The sequence below is a fragment of the Drosophila nasuta genome, chromosome 3 (assembly GCF_023558535.2).
Source record: "Drosophila nasuta strain 15112-1781.00 chromosome 3, ASM2355853v1, whole genome shotgun sequence".
NCBI lineage: Eukaryota > Metazoa > Arthropoda > Insecta > Diptera > Drosophilidae > Drosophila > Drosophila nasuta.
Window position 1 is genome coordinate 52,265,715 of NC_083457.1, and position 24,345 is coordinate 52,290,059.

Consider the following 24,345-nt stretch of genomic DNA (forward strand, 5'->3'; position numbering starts at 1 on the left):
ATACAATATTTACTATAGTAGTTATGATTCCTGAAAATTTGGTTGCGATCAGATAAAAATTGTCGAAGTTATTAAAGAAATACTTTTGTTTGGGCAAAAACGCCTACTTACTAGGGTCTTAGTTGCTTTGGCTGACAATCTGGTATATTGTGCCGTCTATGGTATATTTTGAATGCGGTACTATGTCGATAAACCAAATATACCATTTGGTATTTTTTTAGTATTTTCGCAGTATATTTGGTATATTTTGAGAAAATACCGCAAAATATGTTTCTTTTATTCAAAATGGGTAGCGGGTATCTCACAGTCGAGTACACTCGACTGTAGCTTTCTTACTTGTTTTTCGATAAAACCGTACGGATTAACTTTTTTAAGAACCGGTAAAGGGTAAACGTAACTTTAATTTAAATTGGAATCGTTTTTTACAGTCGTGAATCAATCACTTTAAAGCTGCCTACAACATAACGCTCTCGAATCGGGAAATTAAGATGGCATACCAGACACTATGGTTGGTTCTCGACGGTCAGTTCGAGTTAATCCACACGCTACTTGGAACGATACACTTGATGTCCTTGGATCTGCGATGCGAACAGCGAGAGCAACCTTTGGGCAGCATTACGCCGACGTCTAAAGAGACGGAACCGACGCGTTTTGTGGAACGGACGCGTTTTGTGCATGCGCCCAAGGTGGAGTCGAACCCAGAGACAGAAGTGGTCACTGTTGGGGATGATGATGATGATGATTGCCTTATCATTGAAGAGCAAATAGAAATCACAGAAATTAAAGACGAGGATGACGATGAGGTGGACTCCCTCACTTTTTTGACCCCCTCCCCCCAAAAGTAATCATTTGATGAACAATATATGGACAGCCCCTTACACGGTTACAAATTTGCTGCCATCCCCTTTTTAACACGCTAAAAACCTCATTCCTACACGATTGCAAAATATTTTTTTTTATAAAGAGCCACAAAATAAACATATGATCTTACTATTAATTAATTATATGAAGCAACTTTTTTAATTTAATACCAACTTTTAATTTTGAAAATATGAATGTTATGTATTTATTAAAGGCATATGCATAATAACTTTTGGTTAATTTTGAACAAATATATGAAACTTTAATAAGAAAAAGACCAAATTTGAACAATAAAACCATTTTTTTTTGCTTTCAATTTTGAATTTGGCGAACGTAACCCCTTATTTTGTATTGAATCCATGTTTCGCTTAACACTATTTCGCTTAACACGAGGATTTCTAGGAACGTAACCCCGTGTTAAGCGAGGGCCAAGTGTATTCTGTTCTACAATATTATAAATATAATAATATAATAATACACCAAACATAGCCTTAGAATTATTACGGTATTTTTTGAGAACATTATTTTATAATATTTTAAGAATGATGTCGATCACCCTCGACTATATGATATAGAAGGGTTCGAATCCCGATCGGTGGTGCTCGAGTTCAAATACCAATCGAGAATACATACATATTTTTGTTTTTTTTTTAATATTTTGAGATTATTACCGCAATATTTTGCTTTTATTCAAAACGGAAGCGGGTATCTCACAGTCGAGCACACTCGACTGTAGCTTTTTAAGTTGTTTATTACTGTTCCATTACTTTATAATTGTTAATCATTTATTTTATGTTTACATCTGAAATACATTTCTGTTTTTATATTATAATTCAAAATCTTAGGAATAACATTGTATGTTATATAGTTTATTCTGAACAGAATAAATGTACATTGAGCAAAACCTTATTGAGATAATCGTGATAAAAAAATCTTGGTTCAAACATTACTGACTACAAATTTAAATTGAAATTGGAAAGAAACTTTTATGTTACACATTAGTTTTTCGTGAAGGAAAAGTGTTGAAAATCCTTTAATGAAAACAGATAAATATAAAAGATACTATATCCATCTTCATATACCATATAATATAGTCTACAAAGAGACTACAAGTTATCCCTTTTTTCCACAGCATTAATTTAGCAAACTGCGCATCCCCGAAGATCAAGCTGAATGCAAAATAATTTCTCATTATTTTCACGCTTCATTTATTGAGTATCTGAGGGTTAACGGTTCTAAAAATATATTTCCAATATTAATGGACATGCTCTGTTGCACATGTGTCTAATGAACATTTTCTTACCATAATTAAAGCTTGTACTCCAATGCTGGCCATTTATATACACACTTAAATCAGATAATTATGGCCAACTCAATCCTAGTTACCCTTGAAATGTCTTTTAATAGAATTGCCACACCTTACACCGTATTAATATCTCTCTCCACCCCAGTTGTGGATAAAAGCTTCCATGCATATTGTGTTAGAGTTAGAAACCAAATGAAGAGTTAAAAACACAAAACAAGTAAAGGAAATAATCAAAGAGAACTGTCATTAGCCGTTAGATATAGCCAAAAGCGGATTATAACTGCCATGTCACGTGACCATGTGTGGCACATATGAGTTGATACAAGGATACGCGGTATATGAAGGTGTAGTGCAGTGTATATGCTCAGCTTATATAATCCTCAGCTGACTGTCCCCGCTCCCCAAAAACATAGCGTACAATCAGCGCTTAAACTTTACGTTCGCCCTGTAAAACTTTACGCGTTCGTCCTGATGTCCTAGAAGTTGGGAGAAGAGATGAAATGACCTGCAGCAATGATGAGGCAAAAGGAGAAACAAATGTGAGCGAGAGATGTGTGGAGCAGGGTGGAGAAAGTCGAATCGAAGGGCGAACGCGAGTCGAAGCACTGGAAGCTGAGAGCGCTGCGAGCTGGGAGCTGCAAGCTGGGCAGCTTCCTATTGAACGTGCGTGGAGCTGAGCGCTGTAGGTGCTACATCAATTTCAGATGGCCAGAATCACCCGGCAGGCAAGCGGTGCGGGTATAAGCGGGAATAGCAGCAGCAGCATCCCAGCGAGGGACCTTGCCACACACACACACACACACACACACACACACACACTTGGACACAGTCGTTCAGTCACCTAGTACACATTTAGATGGAGCTACGATTACACAACGTCCATATAGCTGGGAGCATTGCACAGACATCGTCAGCGTCAGCTTCAGCGTTGAGGCAAAGTTTCGTTTTACGCTTTTGCCACCATCAACCATTCCCCTTACTTCCCTCTTGCTCCCGTTGCTGTTGCTAGGTGGCAGGACTTTCATTTCAAGGATTTCCGACCGACGTCAGACGTCGCACAAAAGCCCAACGTTCGACATCCGACTGACGACCTCAACTATATTCGTCGTTGTCGACGTCTACGTCGGTGGTTATAGAATACCTACGAGTGTTTTAGGGCTTAAGCCTAATGGAGAAAAGGAACCCAAAGGAACTGCAGGAACAACTCGGGAGGGAACTCGAACAGAACCAAAACTAAACGAAACTGGAAAACGGAGCCGAGTTGAAGAAGCAACATCAGTGCACACCAAAGCGGCGACAACATTCAAGTTTGGTCTCTTGAGTTTGCCACGACTCAGGTTACTGTTCCAAGCACGCACACACATACACACACACACAGACACACACACACAGACACACACACACACACAAACACACACACACATATCCACATAAAACGGAAGCCTCAGCACATTTCAGAGTTCTGAAATAAAAAACCCCGAGTGCCAAAAAAAATGAAAAGGACTTGAAGGACTTGAAGTACAGACAAGTATTTATGTAACTCGAGCTACCTGAGTGAGCATATATATATAGCAGCCACTGTATGTGTGTGTTTCCGAGTGGAAGCCCAACTTTTAATGTGAAGCTATAGCAACGGACAAACAGCTAAATGATCAACTCGTATAGTAAGCTACATACCAATCTTTTGTGTAAGAAAGGTACACTGCAATTTTTTTGGGGCAAGTGATCTCACAGAACAATGACATATTTTATTTATTTAGGAGAACGCAATATTCATTATACATAAAGTACGTTATTTACGGACAAAAACTATAGTTACTATCTTGTAAATCAACAGCAACTAACGTATTTATACAAAAACAACTACGAAAGCTCCAGTCGAGTGTGCTCAACTGTGAGACACTCGCTACCCATTTTGAATAAAAGCAGAATAGGTCGGTATTATTCTTAAAATATATCAAATCAATATACCGAAAAGATATCATAATATATCAAACGCTGTATTTGGTATATTGTAGTTCAATATGATACTATAAGTCTTTGGAATGTTGCAGTATTTTTTTATACCGTATACCATAGAGTACAAAATATTTATACAAAAACAACTATGAAAGCTCCAGTCGAGTGTGCTCGACTGTGCGATACTCGCCACCCATTTTGAATAAAAGCTAAATAGGTCGGTATTATTCTTAAAATATATCAAATCAATATACCAAAAAAATAACAAAAACTGTATTTGGTATATTGATATAGTACTTCAATGTGATACTGTAGTCTTTGGAATGTTTCAGTATTTTTTATACCGTATACCATAAAGTACACAATATACCAATTGACAGCCAAAGCTACTATAACCCGCAGTAAGTAGAAGTTTTTTCTCATACAAAAGAAATTCATAAATAAATTCTACATTTTTTTATCTGATCGCAACCATATTTTAAGGAATTATAAAGAATCATAAGTCTTTACTGTTATTATTATATCTATCTTCGCGACTCTAGCTTAAAATTTGCTTCTGTTTTTCTATTTTAGTCGACTTGCGGGAATGTATCTAAAATAATACTAAAATAGTAATTATTGAAATATAAAATAGTTGTAATATACCGAAAATATATTATATTTGGTATATCAATATATTTTACATATATTTTATTTTATTTTATTTTAATTATTTTAAGAATACATTGTTAATTTTAAAATATATGAATCTAATAAAGAATGATCATAAATATTTTGCATTTCTATTTTCTTTTATATTAATAACATTTATTTAATAATTTCAAAGATATAATTCTTTTTGGGGGGGGCAAGTGATCGTAAAGAACTATGACATAATAAAAATGCCAATTGTTAATTAATCACTCAAAAAAACAAATTGTGAACTCGTTTCGAGCGATTTCAAGTTCTTATCTGATTTACTTGTTCAATAGATACTTGTCTAAAGTATTTATTCTCTATATTTAGTTCATTTCAATTGTGTGTGTGTGAGTGTGTGTATTCGACTGTCTATAGCAAATTGATTCTTTCAAAGGCCATCCATCCATAAACATAAATCTCGTCACGCTGCGAACCGAGCGACCCCTGGCCCCGAAAAAGAAAAATCAAATACTACGAATAATATCAGCATGCCATAATCGATGCCATTGTATACCAAAAATGAATGGATTGCTCTCGCATAGAGCCAAAAACAGTAAAACCCGATTGCGACTACGACTACGACTGTGAATCAGAGAATCCGAAAAACGAACCTCAACCCGAACCCGACCCGAAACTCAAATCGATTTACCCCGCAACCAAAGACAGAGCGATGGCATTGAGGTTATCGTGGGCAAAGACGACTATACGAACTACTTGAAGCGTATAGTAGATATAGATGCGATTGACGATGCTCTCAGATACATACAGCACAGTTTCTGGCCTGTCTCTGTCTCTGCTTCCAGCTGAAACGAGTCTGAGACTGTCTCAGAGAATCTCTCTATACCTTCGACACCAACATCGACATCGACATCGACAGCTGCCTCACTCAAGTATTTGGGTTGTCGGGCCCAGCATAAGCCTCTTGGGTTTTGAGTAAAGTAACTACAGCAGCAACAACAACAACAACGACAGCAACAAGCAATTCCTCTGTGTGTTGTGAACACGACTTGGCATTGCTTCAATTCCATAGGCAACCCAGACGATGATGGCCACTTGAGCAGCCAGTTTGCCAGCTCTTAACTGGCTTAGACGCTCTAGGGAGGCGAAGGGTCGCTCCTCTCCTACCTACATAACATGCAACTATACTATATATATATATATATGTTATATTTGATACCTTCCCTCAACCAACCTCGTCTCCTGTGGCATCATAATGATGATGCTTTCAGCATCAGCATCAGCATCGGCATCAGCTTCACCATCAGCATTCAACTTTCAGTCATGCGCTGGTCTCTTCATCGATGTCGAGCAAAGCGAACCCGCACATTCGGATTCAGATTCAGATTCGGATTCGTTCGGCTTGTGTGCTCTGTGTGTTTTCTGCTGGCACAGCTTTCGATAGATGCTAATCTATCTTTATTGTACAGAAAGATGTCGAGAGGATGTGCATGCGAACTGGGTTTGGGATTGGGTTTGGGTTTTGGGTTTGGCTATGGAACCGTTTTGCAGAACGTGCAGGAGAATGTGGCTGGCCGCAAAAGACGGTAAGTATCACCGTCGTCGTCGTCGTCATCGTCGTTGTCGTTGTTCTTAAGGGGCGGGAGAGATGAAAGCACTGCTATAAATATAAATGGTCTTTGGGCATTCGTATGTATTGGATTTCATTTGGTTTCGATTTGGGTTTGAGTCTAGGAAAAGCCCACATACAAGTACATGAATATACTAAATACGTTATATATATAGATACACATACACACCTTTCCAAAGGTATTATTACGTGCATATGTTATGCATGCATGTTTTGATTTCATTTTTTGCCCAAGGTACAGTTGTGTTGCAGTTGAATTAGTTAACGATTTTTGTGCAGGCAGCATAGAATTATATTATTTTATTAGCCGTATTATTCATCAATTCGAGTGCTCATTTCCCTAGTTTAATTTCCGTATTTCCCTCTAAAAACCTCAATTCTGTACAAATTTCCCATTCTGGGAATTATTATAGATAATAAGCTACATTGTATTGTCATTTAATCAGCACCTATAATGACCTCATGACCACAAGACTTTCATTCGAATCAACTCATTTAGTATTGTTTTGATCACTTACAACTGACATCACTGACACTAAGAGAACCCCAAAGATTTTACCGCTGCTATATAAGAGATCATGTTACACTGTAAAAAACTTGTTTTTATAATAATAAATGGAATCATTTTGTAGCAAATATATTTAGTTGGGATATATGTATTAAAAGTTTTCCACTTTGCGCCTTTCAAAAGCTGCAAACCCTAAAAAATAATAATATAAATAAATTGAACTTAGAAATTTTCAACTATAGTTTCTATTTAAATATTTTCTACCCCATATATATAATGAATTTGTGAGGAAATGTGTGTAACAGGAAAGAGGTAGCATCTCCAGTCCTATAGTGTATATATATTCTTGATTAGCGTCTACAGCTGAGACGATCTAGTCATGTCCGTCTGTCTGTCTGTCCATCCCTATGAACACCTGGATCTCAGAGACTATAATTTTGTTTCGACAAAACTTGTTAAGTCCGCACGCAGATCAAGTTTGATTCAAATTTTTGCCACGCCCACTTCCGCTCCTGCAAATCGTCAAAAATTGAATAAGAGGCATAATTTTTAAGCAAGAATTGTGAGTTTTGGTACATACAATTTTATTGATTCCTGTACAATTTGTTGATATTAGATAAAAATTGTACAATTTATTTCAAATATTCTTTTGTATAGGGAAGAGCGCCAACGTACTGCAATATACTCTATATACTCTATATGGCTATATACTCTATGGTATATTTAGAATGTAGTACTATATAAATATATCAATTATATATTTTGGTATTTTTGTGGTATATTAATTTGGCATGATCAAAGCATACTACCAAACTATTCTACTTTTATTCAAAATGAGTAACGGGTATCTCACAGTCGAGCACGCTCGACTCTAGCTTTCTGACTTGTTAATTTAATAAAAACAAGTAAGAAAGCTTACCCGCTACACTGATCGCAACCAAATTTTCAGGAATCATAACTACTATAATTATTAATGTATATACCAAAATTCGCAACTCTATATTTAAAATTACGTTTGTTATTCGATTTACTTAATTTGCGGTGGCGGAAGTGGGCGTGGCAAAAATTTGAAACAAACTTGATCTGCGTGCAAAAATAACAAATGCTGTCGAAAAATTATATGTCTATCTCTTATAGTCTCTGAGATTCAGTGTTTCATACGGACAGACTGACAGACGGACAGACGGACATGGCTAGATTGTCTCGGCGTTGATGCTGATCAAGTATATGTATACTTTATAGGGTTGGAGATGCCTCGTTCTACCTGTTACATACATTTCCTGCCGGCACAAAGTTATAATACCCTTCTACCCTATGGGTAGCGGGTATAAAAATGTAAACTATTATAAATTAATATATATATATATAATTAATAAACCTAAGCCATTGGCTATTTTAATGATTTTATTCAATTTTATTTCCGTCTCCATGCATTGTATTATTCTGAAAAGTCTTAAGATTGTAGCTATTTTAAATCTATGTACGTAGTATAGAAAATTTGATATGAATGAAGGTATCCTCGAAGGTTTGATATTGAACTGAAAAATCGTAACAGGACAGTAATGTCGTTATACCAAATAAACTTATTGCTTATATAAACCATTTCTGAAAATAGCAACTATACTTTTAGGGTTAAGTTTCCACTTAATACGACGCAAATTACAGATACTACAAATACAATATGTATATCTTATATATATAAAGATTCCAAGCAATTGCCGAGTCCAAGTTAATCTCTAAATTCATCTCTATTATTATTCACAATACAAATTGCTTTGTCATGAGGGTTGATCAACATTCGCTGAGTATTATGGAAGAAAAGAAGTGTACATAATCAAAGAATCGATAGGATCGACAGCAATTACAAAAGACTTCAACCGAAATCCCATAATTGCTACGTCATAAGGTGATCAACCCTTATTCCAGGAATATGATTGAAGAGTAGTCAACATTAGCACCAACTGAAGGATCAACAGCAATTACGAAAAGACTACAACTCAAAGCCTATAATCTGTCGATCGGGTTTTCCAATGATCTGCTGTCGCTTATACAGAATTCGTGTCTGCAGTTCCAGTTTCCAGTTTCCAGTTCCAGCTTTCCAACATAGTCTGAACTGTGTAAGTATTTTGGAATTGAAACTGCGCACACGACCCGACAAGATGGGCAACAAAATCGAATGGCAAAAGACAGCCCAGAATACTGAATACAGAATACAGTTTAGCTAGCAACAGCTAGCTACGGAGCACGAGAGAGAGATATAAAGCCCAGATATGGAAATGGCAATAAACTCGTAGCAGCATTGAACATACATAGGAGACGAGGGAATTGGGATTACGAACCCGACGCCGACAGCGACGCCGACGGCGACGCGAACAGCGCAGTTAGCTGTGCAGTCAACGAGGGCATCGCCACCATCGTCGTCGTCATCGACCATAGATGAGGATGAGAATGAGGTTGAGTTAGAGGTTGAGGCGCAAAAAGCAAAAAGCGGAGCACAAAGGAAATTACGAGGAAAAATTCAGGTCCCTATGGTGCTTTTGGGTGCGACAGTCAGCGCATAGAAATATCAACACACACCTAGATATAGAAATATATACATACATATATATATATATTCTATACAAACATACAGATAGAGAAAAGTGTGCGTGTGTGTGTGTGTGTGTGCTGCAGGCATAACATATAGATTATAGGGACGCACAAAAGCGAGAGCAAAGATGCCGAGAGAGATACGAGAGTCGAGATACCTTCAACTTCAACCGTAGTGGAGGGACTCTATGGGACCGGGGCAAGGAATCAGGAACATAATCACAAAAAAACAGGAAAAACAGGAAAAAAGAAAAGGTAATGGAAAAATACTATCGTCTCTGAGTTTGCCGTTGGCTCCTCGCTCGCTGTCAGGGATATGGCATCATGAAAAGGGACAACGTCGAGGACATTCACAACTTTTAGTTGATGCAAAGTGCGAGGCGGCGGGCGGGTGGGTGAGGGTGGATATGCGGGATTTGTTCAACAGGGTTTTCTGTTCAATATAATACATGACCATAATAAATTCTATGGCTAAATCCCCGCTCTGTAGAAAAAGGTCATAATAGATGAGCTTTTATCAAGGAGTCTCACTTGTCAGTATGTGTGTGTGTGTGAGTGTACAATCATTTATAAATGTATGTGTGTGTGAGTGCGATTGTGTTTCATGCTCTCGTCGTAATCATTCGGTTTTTCGTGTAAAACGCAAAGGGAAAGGTCATTTTCTTCGCTCGTTTGCCTCAGCTCGTTTTCCAAAGGTTGCCAAAGGGCTTAAAGCTTCCCCCCTCCCTCCACCCACACACATCTCCCTCGAGAAAACCGGACAACCGAAAAGCATTTGAAAACTTTTGCTGGTCAGTCGATAGCACAGCACACAAAATATAATATAATGTATATTAATGTCGAGTCATCGTCATCGTCATCTTGAAGCACTGGAAACTGAAAACACCTCACCACCCACACAGCTCTGGGATGCTGTGTGCGTGTGTGGTTTTTCCTACCTTTGCTATAATGCGTGTTATACGAGTATATATACAATTCATATCGCATACTTTTTGCAACCACCAAAACCAATAATATAACATAAAGCATACACAAAAACATAACAAACCCATCCATCCATCCAATTCCAATTTCAAACCCAATCTCAATTTCATCGAATCCGAATCCGAAAAACCCGAAACGAACCGAACCGAATTCAACCGAAGCAAACCCCGAACAGCAGCCCCAAAAATGGGTGAGCGTTACCCATTTCTATGATGTTGTTTTGCTACAGCTACAGTTCAGCTTCAGCTCAGAGCTCTTGAGAGTCTCGCATTAAAACTAATCCATCAAATTGCTTCGAGGCGACCCACAACTACAACTATAATGGGTTTAACTACAACACGTTTATAGTTTACTTTATGCTCTGCTGCTGCTGTTGGCGTTCTTGTTATTCGTGCGAACGAAACTCAAACCCAAACCCAAACTCAAACCCAAAAGCCGAACTGCTGGCAACTCAAACCCAGCAATACTTCAACTTACAGATATACACACATCGCAATGCTATCAACTTCCCAGCATCTTTTAGATAGCTCCAAGTATATAGCTAGCTGTATATGTGTGTATGTGTGTGTGTTTGCTTGTGTATTAAGAAAAGATGTTGGCGTAGAATGGATTGAAATTGTGTTGTGTGCTCTGTTTATACACATATCTTGAAGTATTCCGCATTGGCATTTCGCTCAACGGATATGTACAAAATATAATAATGACCTGGGAACTGAGCAAAAGATAATAACGTGGGCCGAAAAATGAACAAAACTCGTTTTGCTTGCCATATATAATGTTGGTTGTAGTTGCTCTGATATTTGTACAATATGAGAGACGGTGCTAATTATCTGAGATCTTAGATCGTAAAGTATTACGCAAAACCGTCAGCAGCCAATCGAATTCTATAGCCTAAGGTGCAGATCGTTTTTCATTTTCATCTAGCTCAACGGCGAGTCGAGTTACCTGAGTCGAGTCGAGAAAGGTAAGGATGAGTTTTCAACGGCCCAGTGCAAAATCAATAAGGGTTCAATCCACACATATGACGCATGGCGATAAAAAAGTGTAAATAATACCCTAAAATGGTATGAGTGTGTGTGTGTCGGTGTACATAAAGGCTATAAAGCCGTATATAAAATATATTTACGATATATAAGCAGTATTATCACACACACACACACACACACAGATTTATACGCTCACTCACAGTCATGTAGCATTAAAATAGAGAAAAGTACTTTTTGTCTGGCGGGCGTTACGTCTCCCTAGTCCTCAAATCAGAGCAACACACGCTACTACGCTATACGATATATATATTATATATATATATACACGAACCCGAAGCACAACGAGCAGAGAATGAAAGGCAGTAGCGCTGCCTGGAATTTGGTTTGGGGGCCACAACAGCTGAAGGGCCCCCAAAACACGACGACGACGATGACGATGACGATGTCGATGTGAAAAACACCCCAAACATCGGCTAAACTTCGGGTTTTTTGTTCGTGCCTCGTGAAGCTGACTGACTGACTGTCGAAGTGACTGCCTGACTGCCTGACAGTCTGTTCAGTTCCGTTCAGTTCAGTTCAGTTGAGTTCGGTTCGGTTTTTTGTGCGCTTTGTTATTGTCTCAGTAGCGTATTTACTTTACACGTCTGACGCTGGCGGCGACGCTCGCTGCGACGTTGACGTTGACGTCGACGTCAAGAGGTATTCTGCCCGTCCTTGCCGCATGCCTTGCCTGCCTGCTTGCCACACATCCATCCGCATTCACATTCACATTCGCCTTGGCTTGTCTTTTGCGCTGCTTGCTCGGTTGGTTTTAGGTTTTGGTTTGGTTTGGCTTGGCTTGTTTGGGATTAAATATTTCCTATAGATGGGAAAAACGAGTCGGTCGGGTCGGTTGGTTGGTCGCGTCGGTCGCTCGATGCTTGCTTGGCTCTACGTTGTCGCTGTTGTCGCTAGTTTCGTATATTTCACTTTGTGCTGAACGTTCGTTCGAAGCGGTTCTCGCAGCGCAGACTTCTCTTTTTTTTTCCATATCTCTAATCGCATTCGATTCGTGCATTTTGGTGAACAGCAAACATTTCGATACGTTTCGATTTGATTTCAATCAAGACAACTTATATAGTCATCTAAATATAATAACAACAACAAAAAAAGAGTGCTGGATACGGCTTACACTCTGCCAAAAATAAAAATAATACAAAGTGAGTACCACGCTGCGTATGTGTGATGTAAACAAAACGGGGTCTTGAGACGTTTGTTGTTGTGTTTGTTTTGCTTGCAATTAAAAAAAGCGGCGCTTCGTTGTCGCCTTCGCAGCTTCGGCTTCGGCTTCATTATTTGCATGCGCCACACGCGGTGGCAAGCAGCAAGTGTTTGTTTGTTTGTTTGTTTGTTGGTTTCTTGGTGTCTCTCTTCGGTCTGTCCGCTATTTAAAAAAATGTTTGCAGGCACCGCGTGCTTTTGTTTTTGTTTTGAATGTGCCAGACATCACGTCGACTGCGACTGAGACAGCGACTGAGACTGAGGCAGCGAACGTCGACGTCGACTGCCTTTTTGTTTTGGCTGCGGCCTTTGTGTATTGTTTTTATTTTGCTTTTTCTGGTCCCCCCATTTTCTGTGACTGTGTTACTGTGTTTTTGGGCTGAATGCCTGAATGCCTGACTGCCTGTGACAACAGGACATTGACATTGTCCCGAGTGCAAAACTGTTTTCCAATATACTACACAATCGAAGGACAACTAAACAAGTGGCAAGAGTGTCAAGTGAATCCTTGGGGAATTCAAATTGTTGGGATGAACAACAAAGATGCATTATTCAGCAGAATTATAGATTGATAAATGACTATAACATTCTACAGCATTGATTGACTAGGGTGGTTTGATAACTTCATTGAATCTGGCACTCAAATAAGGAAGCAATCTCTAGAGAGCTTAAGTTCTGGAGTTTCTGGTAAAAATTATTAGAACTTTAATTTGAATTATTTTACCGAAACACATTTATTAAGAAATATACAAACTCATTCATTTTAAATGCTTAAACTTGTTTGCAAAATTTTCCTAGGTTTAATGCCAAAATGTCAAGCTCATTCATTAATAGTTTAACCATTTTTTATAGCTTTTTGATATACAATACAATCGTATAAATAAAAAGGTAGACAAAGTGTTTGTTAGAGCAGAAAGAGCAATATATTGAATATTAAATAACGTACGTAAAAAAAAGTCTTAGATTTTTAGACCCTTTCTTAAAAAAAAAAGTAAAAAATAGTTTGTTAAGTTTATCGAAATCAAAATGTACTTCACAAGAACCATAATTTAGCTAGTTTTTAGCACTTTGAAAAACAATACAATCGCATAATCTTTCAATATATAAAATTTTACAAAAAATTATGTAAGAAAGTTTAATATATTGAATATTAAATAATAATACATATTAGTATTAGATTTTTTAGACCCTTTCTTCAAATGTAAAAAAGAGTCTGTTAAGAGTGTAGAAATTAAAAAGTACTTAACAGGAAACATCTCAGACTACTTAAAGTGTATTTAATTTGAATTAGTAACATTATTATTAGAACAACAACCTGAAAAGAGTTTATTTTGAATATTTTATATCTTGTCACAAATCCAAAATATCCGCCAAGTTCTAAAAATGGCAAAGAGCACTCAAATATTCAGGGATACAGAATTTTTATTTCATTGGTATGAAAATGAATATTCCACTTTTAAAATATACAATAAACAATTCAAGACTTAAAAACAAAGGGTCTATTACAGTCAAGAAGACTGCAGCTTGCTTGTTAAAATTTAAAATTTGAAAGAAAATAAAACATTAAAGACATCTATTTGATCATCCCTTAGTTAAATAATAATATGAACATCAAAGAAAAAGGTAAATTTTAAATTTATGGAAAACTAAACGCATCTAAAGCAACCCCCAAAACAACGTCTAAGAACCAATCAATTATGTCTGTTCATCATAAATCATACAGAAATATATCTTAAGCCACCCTCGTCTCCATAGACATAAAGAAAAATAGCTGTCGTCAATCCACCACCGCAAATTGCAGAAAAGACTAAGACTAACGTTTGATTAGTGTATTAAAAAAAATAAGAAATGCCAAGAAAATCCTATTTACTGCACGATTCACCCTCGTTTAATAATAGAAAATTCAACAAAAATCCAAATGGGTGTCCAAACAAACCTAAAACATGGACGGCAAAGGTCAAAACGAATACACGATTAACGGATGCGACATAAATAACTTGAGCTATAGAGGAAAATCAATCTTAAAAGATAATAAAGACTGCCTGAGAATCGCGAAAGATGCCAGAAGAGTGGAAGAGGCACACAACAGATAAAATAGAGAGGAAACTGGAACTGGAATTGAAATTGGAACAGAAATTGAAACTGGGGAATGTTAATGCATGTCATACTTGAATTCGAATCGAGACAAAGTTGTACGAATTGTAGGTAAAAAACGAGAAACAAGAACTAGTTAAACAATAGGCATAGACACATGGAAGATATATGTGCCGAGATAGGGAGATATCAAGATACTATACACAAATAAAAAGGGGGAACCTCAACGACAAAGACTGAGGCGCCTAAGACTGTGGTAGGGACTGAGACTGAGGCTGAGGCTGAGACTGAGACTGGAGGCAAGATGAAGATAACGATGATGATGATGATGATGATGATGACGATGCACGAAAATTTCACGAAGTCGCAATCCCAAGGCAACCAAAAGCAGCAGCAGCCGCCAAGTAGGGTGACTCTATATAAATATCTATATATATATATGGTATATGTTTATTGGAGGGAAGGGCAGACTTCGAGGGAGACGCCTGACGACTGACGACGACTCGAGGCGATTAAGATAAAGTGCCAATCGATATTAGGGAAAGAAAGGCAATGGCAAAAGAAGGCAAAAGCAAAAATAAAGCAGAGCAGAGCAAGACAGAGCATAGCCAGCGTAAACGCTCAACTGTGAGCTGAACTGAGATGAACTGAACTCAACTGAACTGAGCTGAGCTGAACTGAACTGAAAGATGTGTATATTCCTCATACTAAAATACAACCCAACAACATTTCCGAGACAGAGACCGAGATGGAGACCGAGACTCGGGAGCCCGAGCTACGATTGCCATCCCAATGTATATAGAGATAGAGCTGAGCGACGACATAAAAGGAAATATAAAACCATTTATAAAGCAAGTCAGTCAGGGGAGATTTGAATTGGAATTGATGGTGTAGTGCACTCGACTACAAGTTTCTCCGTCTGTCCGTCCGTCTGTCTGTCCCTCTAAATGTGTCTTTGTGTGTGTGTGCGTGTGGATGAACACGAAGCATAGACGAAGTTGAAATGCTTCGTTTCGTTTTATGTCAAGGTGCGCGCTGGGCTGCGAGTATCTTCAAGATGCGTTGTGTGTTGGAAGGGTTTTTTGGGCTATGAAACTTTTGCTGCCAAGCAAGTTTCCGACACACACACACACACACACAGAGAGAAAGACAAAGTTTTATGCCAAAAGTAAAATGAAACAGCTGGGAGGAGAAGCAACCCCTAAGCTCGGCTGACATGCCAAACTGAAAGATAAAACCCAATTCCGTAAATCCATGCCAACACACAGCCAAGAGATAGCAGCTAATGACCTACTGTGTAAAACGGAGGAAGCGGGGGGAGAAGGGATTGGTAACACGACTCGATTCGATTCCAGTTTGTTCGTAAAGTCGCAATCTTGCAACCGATTTTTCAAGAGAAAACGGACATTGCTTCAGGTATTAAGTCATCTTACACCGCGTTTTTATTATTTGATTTTGTTTCTGTATTTTTGCTAAATTAATCCAAAAGACCGGCTGGCGCTCTCTGAGGTGAGTCAGTCAAGTTAGTCAGTCAGGTGGGTTGCTCGATACCATCCATCGGCCAGACTCCGAGCAATGACTCAGCAGAGTATTACCCTCAATCTGGAGGAGGCAAAGGCGGAGGCGGAGGCGGCGAAGGCATGGCCAAGTCGTTCACTTTAGTCAAGTGCTGATGCTGCTAGCAACAACCGAAGCAGCATCGGAGCTATCTGTATATAACATATTTGTATCTTTAGCTGTATCGCTCTGTCGCTCTTGCTCTCGCTGTCTCCTATCTCTCTTGCTCTTTCGATTTCTTTATTGTCTGTGTATGTGTGTGTGTACAGTCACAGATATGGGTATGGGAGCTTGGGTGCTCCCATAATGGAGCGTTCGACATCCGACTGGTTCTGGTTTTGGGGGGCTGTGGACTGGGACTGGAAAACGTATCGATTTCTGAAGGCGTACGCATCGTTGGCTCAGCTCGAGCGCTTCGAAATTTATCAACAGTTTTATAAGTATATAATTGTGCGAGTCTTCGCTGTATGTGTGTGTGTGTGTTTGATTCATTTGTAGCTCTGTATCTTATAGCGAGCATATGACGCTCGCTCGCTATAATTCCAACTTTCTGAAGTACCCATCATATAAATATGTATCTCTTCCGTGCGTGTGTGTGTGTGTGTATGTGTATGTGTGTGATGGTATTTTTCCAAAGACCGAGGTCAAAGCTATTATAAACACAGATGCAATACATTGAGGTATATAATCTATAATCGAAATACTCGTTCAATATTATGCGTCATTTATTTGGTCGGGGCCCTAAAAAAACGCTGACTCTCCAAATGCTTGCTCATAGATTTCTATATAATTTCATCATTGATTTTTGTCCTGCTGGGGAAGTTTGATCTTAGTCATGTAGATATTGAAAAACAAGATTTTTAATTACACGTGTTTCTCGTGAGTCCCCCGAATAAGTATAGAACTTGTAATTTATACCTTGTATGGTTTATAATTATTAAAGTTGTTTGTTACTCATAGCTTGACTTATTTGTTACTTTCGAACAGTTTTGCATAGTTTGATTTCGATGCACGAAAAGTTTTTGAAACAAACAAGTTTCCTTTTTTTCTTTATATTCAAAACTTTTGCAAAGGGATTATTGAAATTCTTAAACTTAAAGTTCACTCTAGAACTCTTAAATAGTCTTATGCTTGCGTTCTCTCTCACACACACTCTCAAGTGGCGGCAGCTTTAAAGTATCAATTAGATTTACAAATTACGCCTTTAAAGCAATACTTATTTATGCTCATACATATTTGATTAAAACTCCCATTTTTTCGCTCAAGTTGCGCATTGCATTTTGATTAAATTTGTGCGTTTGAGAAAAATCTTCAGCCACATTATATACACTTGTTGCCAATAGCAAAGGCAGCGGCAAAGTTCAAAGCAAAAGACGAAAGACATGGAATATTAAAGATCGTTATCGATAGACGCCATTTTGAATGCGCTGCCTAACGGCTGCGTTGTACTTCAAATTAATATATGTACACATTGCAATAGGCAATTTTGTTGAATTTTTTTAAATGTACACACTGATCTATGTATTACCTACATACTTACATACATGTAGATATGTACATGTATATGTGTAAATCACAGAGTGTTTATGGAACGACAAATGGAAAAATGTCCTTTCAACACGACACGTAATTAACAAATTAATAGTAAATCTTAACTTAAAACATAGGGTAATACTGCAAATCGTACATATATATTATAAATTTAGATCCAAGTGCCGGCAATTTATTAACCTAATTGGTGTTCTGAGCAAAACACTTGTTGCTATTAGCATGAGAGTTGCCGGACTGCAGAAAATTGTAATGCAACTAAATTCACAAGTAACGGACAAGAGAAAAATTATTTACAATTGAGCAGCTTTATAGCTTACACTTTTATAAACATTAACGACATTAATTAGCAACTTACCTTTTACTATTGGACTTAGACTTCTTTGCATTCCATATTAGGAATACTCATTTATATGAAGCGCCACTTTTTTACACATACACTAACACACACATGCCACAAATAATTGGAGCACCAAGCACTATATTTTGCTATATTCAATAGCTTGACAATTTTGAACACAAATCACAGCACAAACACATCACATTTGTGCTAACATAAATAAACTTAAACAAAAACAACAAAAAATATGCACATAACGACGCGTTAATTTAAAAATGGAGCATTACATTTCACACACACACACAAGCTACAAAAAAATGGAGCACCACGCACTAATTTTTTGCTATATTCAATAGCTTATCAATTTTGAGCATAAATCACATCACAAACACAGCATATATGTGCCAATATAAATTAACTAAAACAAAACCAACAAAAAAGACGCGCGGGACACGTTAATTTTAATTCGAAATTGCAAGTGAAAATTGCAACGCAACCGCCAAAATTGTTCTGAGCACTTGTTGCGCTAGCCTGAGTTGCCAGACATTAGGCTGAAAAAAGCGGCGGAATTCGAAGGAAAGCCAAGGACAACGACAGTGAAAGCAAACATAAAAAGAAGAAGACAATTTTGCATGCATATATACATATATAAAATAGCGTTCTCTCCACCACGTTAATTAAACTTTTCTAATAATTGTAATTAATTTCAACAACAATAAATACGCACAGGGCACTTTTATTTCAATTATAAAATTGCACTCAGCACTTGTTGCATAAAGCGTTGCCAGATGGCCACCTGTTAAACATAGGGATATTCAAAGCAAATGCAAACAAAGAAGAAACAGACAATTTGACAATTTGCCAAGCCAAATGCGCAAATAAAATTATTGGGCTCCTTTATTAATAAATTTGTTCAATAACTTTAACTAATAATCCATTTTTTATGTTCTCTACTTGCAGTTGTCTTTATTTTATTGTTTATGTTCTAAACGGTTTTGGCGTTCGCTTTGCAACGCCAACAGGACTTGAGCTACAATTCGGGGCGTTAATAATTCAGTTGTGATGCCGACCATACGGCGCTGCTGCATCATTGGATGCCTTTCAAACTCGCGGCAACACCCCAGCATGCAGTTCTTCGCCTTCCCTCGCCCCGACAATCCGTTTCACAAACTCTGGAAAGAGGCGTGCCACGCCTCGCTGCGTCGCATCATTCCCTTCAAGAAGCCCGTCGTCTGTGCCCTGCACTTTGATCCCAGTGTTCTGGGAGGCCGCCGTCTACAGTCGAATGCGTTGCCCACGTTGCGTCTGGAAGTGCCCTCGAATCTGGAGGCAGTGGAGCAACAGGCAATGGTGGAGGAGATCGAACGGAGTCGCAAATGTGCGTACATCAATGCCGTCGTCTATGAGTGGCTGGTGCGTGCCAATATCAATCCTCAGCTGCGTGGAAGCATCACGCACGGCATGATCAAGGATAAGGCGGAGAATACACGCCAAGTGATCGGCAGCACATCGTTTATAGCGGACAATCGTTGGTTGAATCGCTTTCGGGAGACGCATCTGCAGGGATTCGCTCAGAAGCTGGCCACCAATCAGTTGAAGCCGATGGGCACATCGCTCTGGATACCGGATATTGTGCAGGACTTGCAACATTTGTTCCCACCAGCGAGCGCAGAGCGTGTGGCGAAGCTGGAGGAGATGCCGGAGCAGTATATGAACTATATGCAGCAGTATGGTGAATACGAGGAGGATGACGACAGCATGGACATTAAAGAGCAGAGCTATCAGGAGCAGCAGCAGCAGCAACATTACGCGCTGCAGCAGCAACACTTGCAACAGCAGCAGCAACAACAACAGCATCAAATGAATCCCGCCTGGCCGCCTTTTCCAGGACATGGGCTGCCGCATCCACATCCTCATCCGCATCCTCATGCTGGCTTCAGCAGCCTCAACGATTTCTATTTCGAACGTCAGCTGCAGCAGCAGATGCAACAACAGCAGCAACAGTTGCAGGCGCAATTCCCGGTGCCCGGTTCACAACCCCGCGAACCCTTCCAACCTCAGTTGCCGCCCAATGCTCTGCAACAGCCCGTCAGTCCCTTCCGACCTGTGCAGCTGGCCAAGCGTCCCAAGCTAGAATCGCCAGCAGCTGCCGTCGACGACGAAGTGCAGGAAATCAACAATGTGCGAGAGTCGCCGCCGCCCTTGGCTGAATCCACGCAACTGGAGCATCAGCAACAACAACGCACGCCAAGTCCCAAGGAGCAGAATAATAATAGCAATGGAGGAGTGAGTGGACGTGACAGCGCCAGCAGCAAGGAGAATGCTCCCAAGACAACAATCGATTGCACCAGCAGCGGCAAATCAACGCCAGTGCTCTCCATTAAAGCCATAAGTCCGCCCGCAACAGTCACATCGCCAGCATCTGTGCCAGCGTCGCCCAAGAAGATTAGCAGTCAAACAAATGGACACACATCGTCACCGGAACCAGATGCAGGAGGAGCAAATGCATTGGCCCATGTTCTCAAGGAGCTGGACAGCTACACTCAGGCTTTGGAGTACTTGAAGCCACTGGAGGATTTTGTGCTCTTCAAGGAGAACTTCCGTGCCATTGGCTTGCTGTCGCAGCTGGAGTTGGTGCTGCGCAAGGGCGACAAGTCCACGCTTATTGAGGGTTAAATTTAAATAATATATCTACAAAACAAAACAAAACACAAATGTGATGAACAGTGTACATATGAAATTAGCCAATTACTGAACTAGTATTATTAATTTGTCTTTCCATTAATTTAAGTAACCCACAAAACACTGTGGCCATTTCGTTTTCAACTATGAGATTAAAATAAAAATTATAATTTATTTGAAAATAACGTTTTTTACTTGGGAAGGGACAACGGAAATTATTCTTTGTTCTCCATAATCCCAGCTCTTAAAACTGTAGCCTTATTAACTATATTTGTTAAGCAGTTAAGTATTCATTTAAAAGGCACTAATAAACTTTTTTTATATATTTTAATGGACAACGAAATAAGTAACGTATTTTCAGTAAAATACAGAACCAAAACGGTAACTATTTAATTCATGCGCCAATCTGGCAACGCCATTGCTGCGCTTATTACACAACACTGTTGCTGTGGGCTGTGAATGGCAAATTGCTGACTGTGAAAAGATAAACAAAACAGCTGCAACCAAAAACTAAGCACAAATTACACAAAAGAAATAAAATTATTTATTGTAAAATAAATAAATAAATAATGTCGCTGCTAGAGCAATACGAACAGCAGTATGCAGCGCTGATTGCTGAAATAACGGCACACATTGGTCGACTGCAACAACAAAGTGCAAGTGAGTAAAGTGAGCAAAAATTTTTTGCAAATTTTATTTGTGTTGAAATCAATCCAGGCGAACGCAATGAGCTGTGTAACAAAATCGATGGCAGTCTATCGGAGGCGCAGGAGCTGCTGGAACAAATGGGTCTGGAGGTGCGGGAACTGAATCCTGCTCAACGCAGCAGCTTCAATGGCAAACTGCAAGTGGCTCAAGCCGAATTGAAGCGCCTGCAAACAGAATACAAGCAAACCAAAGACAAGGCGCGCTCTCAGCAGTCAAATGCGGCCTACACTACGTTGGATTTAGGTGGCAGTGATTATTACGAGGATGTGTCCATTAGCAACGATCAGCGACAACGGCTGCTCGACAATTCCGAGCGCATTGAGCGCACCGGCAATCGGCTCACTGAAGGATATCGCGTCGCACTGGAAACTGAGGCTTTGGGTGCCCAGGTGCTCAATGGTAAGACTTACGAGTTATTCTTAGACACGCTAGTTAAGTGGTAAAGCCAAGGGAAAGCAGCTGTGAAGCTGTAAAGATCTTTTATTCAATTGTCGCGTTTAGTTTGGTGCATCCGTCCGTCTGTCTGTCCGCTTGGGTAAATGAATCTAAAATTCAGAGGGTATAATAACTAGAGTCCCAACTTTTCCTCGCCACGCCACTTTGCCTTCAACGTATTAAAATCATTTACAACAAAAAGTCAATCTGCAAATATTGAAGTAGTATAATAATTATTTACTTAATATTCCCTAACATCGTTTAAAAAGTTTTGAGCTTGTAAAAGAAGCTTCATGAAATTTTTTTACTAAGAAAATATTGCTCAATTTTCTGGGTACAAAAATTCTCTGTACTGACTGAGAGAATCATTAACGCACAGCTGAAAGATATGCTTTAATTTGAAGAAGATTTAATGCAGTACTTTTCCAAATCCTCAAATTATAATTACTAGTTAAAACAAGTATGAAAAGCCTTTACAAAACAGTTCAGTTCTTTTGCTCTTAGGCCCTAATTTAAAAGTCTTAACTCCTCATAAATGGCTAGCGGGTGTTTTCCAGTCAAGTACACTCGCCTGCGGCTTTACTTGTTTCAAGTTTTATTATAATAATTTTATTGCTTCTGTACTTGTCAGATTTGCATCATCAACGCGAGACGCTGCAAGGCGCACGCGCTCGTCTGAGGGAAACGAATGCGGAACTGGGACGCGCCTCCCGCACCCTCAACACAATGATGCTGCGCGCACTGCGCGAAAAGGTCGTCCTCTATGGCGTGGGCGTTTGCTTTGTGGTTGCTGTCGGAGTCAGCCTCTACTTAACGTTTGCTCCCAGCACATCGGCGGCCACGTCATAGTCTGGATTAGATTACATTATATAAGTTGTAAATTTACAAATGTCACGTTGCCCACATTCCTGGATTTAGCAAATTGTTTATTTATTTTTCGTTTTAGCATTTAGTTTTGTCCATTTGCGAGTTGTCTAAACATTATTATGTATGTATGTACTTGTATATTGAAAATGTTTGTAGCATCCTACATATAAAGTAACTACTATACTTAAATTTAAACTATGACTTACGCCCTATTCGATTAATATTATAAATGTTGATGTTAATGAATGTTTATATCAAATCATTGTTCGTTGGCGCATAAATATTAACAATATCAATAATGACGTATTTTGGACGTATTTTAGTTATAAATTCGACAGAAAAATCATATTATACAATATAATAAATACAACTTAAAGCAAAACAAAATATACAAATTTGTGAAAGTACATTGAGCTCAGCTGGGGAAGAAAAACGCCAGTTTAGCCAAACTCAATGTTCCCCAACTGCTAGCAACTGCAGGAGCCGGCTTCCTCATGGTGTTCCGCCTCCAGGGCTTTATCAATTTGGAAGCTTTGCTGCTCCAGAGCTTGCAGTTCCATTTTGGAGCGATTTGCGGTGACCAGCTGGCGAGCAATGTCCTGGAACATGTCCTCGATACCCTCGCCATTTCTACATGATGTCTTGTATGTGGCACTGATTAACGAATGACACTGCTCACAAAATGCTTCCATATCCTCGTCACTAACTTCGGGTTCCCTGCCCTCCAGATCGCTCTTATTGCCACAGATAAATATCTTGGCATTCTCGGCGAATGTGACAATGTCCAGCAAGTGCTGCGATAGCGAGTGAAAGGAAGCAGCATTGTCCAGGGCAAAGACCAGTATGGCAGCCTCGGCAAATTTATAATACGACGAAGTCACAGATGCCACACGCTCCATGCCGCCAGTGTCCCACAATTGCAACTGTCAAATGTAGGCATATGAATTATATTTCTACTTTTAGTAATTACCATAATACACACCTTCAGTTGCTTGTCGCCCACGTTGTACTCGCGATCAATGTGATCCAATCCCAGCGTGGATTTGCGGTCGGTTTCAGTCACGAATGTGTTGTTCGTAAAGCGGCGGAACAAGGAGCTCTTGCCCACACCATAGTCACCGCAGAGAATGACTTTTTGCTTGGGTGTTCGCACCGTTGCCATGGCTGTGATTTGTTCTAATAATGTAATTAAATTAATTCGCAACTACGCAGCTGCTGTTGCTCCAGACACAAAGAAATAACACCACAACACTCAATATGCAAAACAGCTGTTTGCCGCGAGGTTGCCACTGCTAAGGTTTCGATAACACGATTAGCGATAACGGCACTGTCAAATGCGTGCTATCGATTTTGAACACTATCAACAGCTGATAAGCTTTGCCGTTAAATTAGAGT

General features: G+C 39.2%; 4 protein-coding genes across 4 annotated transcripts; 3 read left to right on the forward strand and 1 right to left on the reverse strand.

Moving 5' to 3' along the window:
* Nucleotides 1–339: 339 nt before the first annotated feature.
* Nucleotides 340–985, forward strand: LOC132792170 (uncharacterized). Its single transcript, XM_060801421.1, has 2 exons — nt 340–380; nt 451–985. The coding sequence occupies exon 2, from the start codon at nt 489–491 to the stop codon at nt 843–845; it is 357 nt and encodes a 118-aa protein (XP_060657404.1). The 5' UTR covers nt 340–380; nt 451–488; the 3' UTR covers nt 846–985.
* An 11,339-nt stretch (nt 986–12,324) lies between these two features.
* LOC132792829 (methylcytosine dioxygenase TET) lies at nt 12,325–21,064 on the forward strand. Its single transcript, XM_060802326.1, has 2 exons — nt 12,325–12,658; nt 19,219–21,064. The coding sequence occupies exon 2, from the start codon at nt 19,321–19,323 to the stop codon at nt 20,932–20,934; it is 1,614 nt and encodes a 537-aa protein (XP_060658309.1). The 5' UTR covers nt 12,325–12,658; nt 19,219–19,320; the 3' UTR covers nt 20,935–21,064.
* A 339-nt stretch (nt 21,065–21,403) lies between these two features.
* LOC132790706 (vesicle transport through interaction with t-SNAREs homolog 1A) lies at nt 21,404–23,151 on the forward strand. Its single transcript, XM_060799341.1, has 3 exons — nt 21,404–21,600; nt 21,658–22,047; nt 22,715–23,151. The coding sequence occupies exons 1-3, from the start codon at nt 21,510–21,512 to the stop codon at nt 22,930–22,932; spliced, it is 699 nt and encodes a 232-aa protein (XP_060655324.1). The 5' UTR covers nt 21,404–21,509; the 3' UTR covers nt 22,933–23,151.
* Nucleotides 23,152–23,249: 98 nt separating this feature from the next.
* LOC132790707 (ras-related protein Rab-11A) lies at nt 23,250–24,222 on the reverse strand. The gene is made up of 2 exons (XM_060799342.1): nt 23,933–24,222; nt 23,250–23,873 (listed from the first exon to the last, which is right to left on the reverse strand). Exons 1-2 carry the CDS (start codon nt 24,110–24,112, stop codon nt 23,418–23,420), a joined length of 636 nt encoding a protein of 211 aa, XP_060655325.1. The 5' UTR covers nt 24,113–24,222; the 3' UTR covers nt 23,250–23,417.
* Between the last annotated feature and the right edge of the window lie 123 nt (nt 24,223–24,345).

Bases quoted from the DNA above. Each gene is read 5' to 3' on its own strand.
- LOC132792170 (XM_060801421.1), top strand. From the start codon at position 489: ATGGCATACCAGACACTATGGTTGGTTCTCGACGGTCAGTTCGAGTTA.
- LOC132790707 (XM_060799342.1), bottom strand. From the start codon at position 24,112: ATGGCAACGGTGCGAACACCCAAGCAAAAAGTCATTCTCTGCGGTGAC. The intron at 23,874-23,932 runs GTGTGTATTATG...TACATTTGACAG, and splicing joins TGGGCGACAAGCAACTGAAG to TTGCAATTGTGGGACACTGG.
- LOC132792829 (XM_060802326.1), top strand. From the start codon at position 19,321: ATGCCGACCATACGGCGCTGCTGCATCATTGGATGCCTTTCAAACTCG.
- LOC132790706 (XM_060799341.1), top strand. From the start codon at position 21,510: ATGTCGCTGCTAGAGCAATACGAACAGCAGTATGCAGCGCTGATTGCT. The intron at 21,601-21,657 runs GTGAGTAAAGTG...AAATCAATCCAG, and splicing joins ACTGCAACAACAAAGTGCAA to GCGAACGCAATGAGCTGTGT. The intron at 22,048-22,714 runs GTAAGACTTACG...TGTACTTGTCAG, and splicing joins GGGTGCCCAGGTGCTCAATG to ATTTGCATCATCAACGCGAG.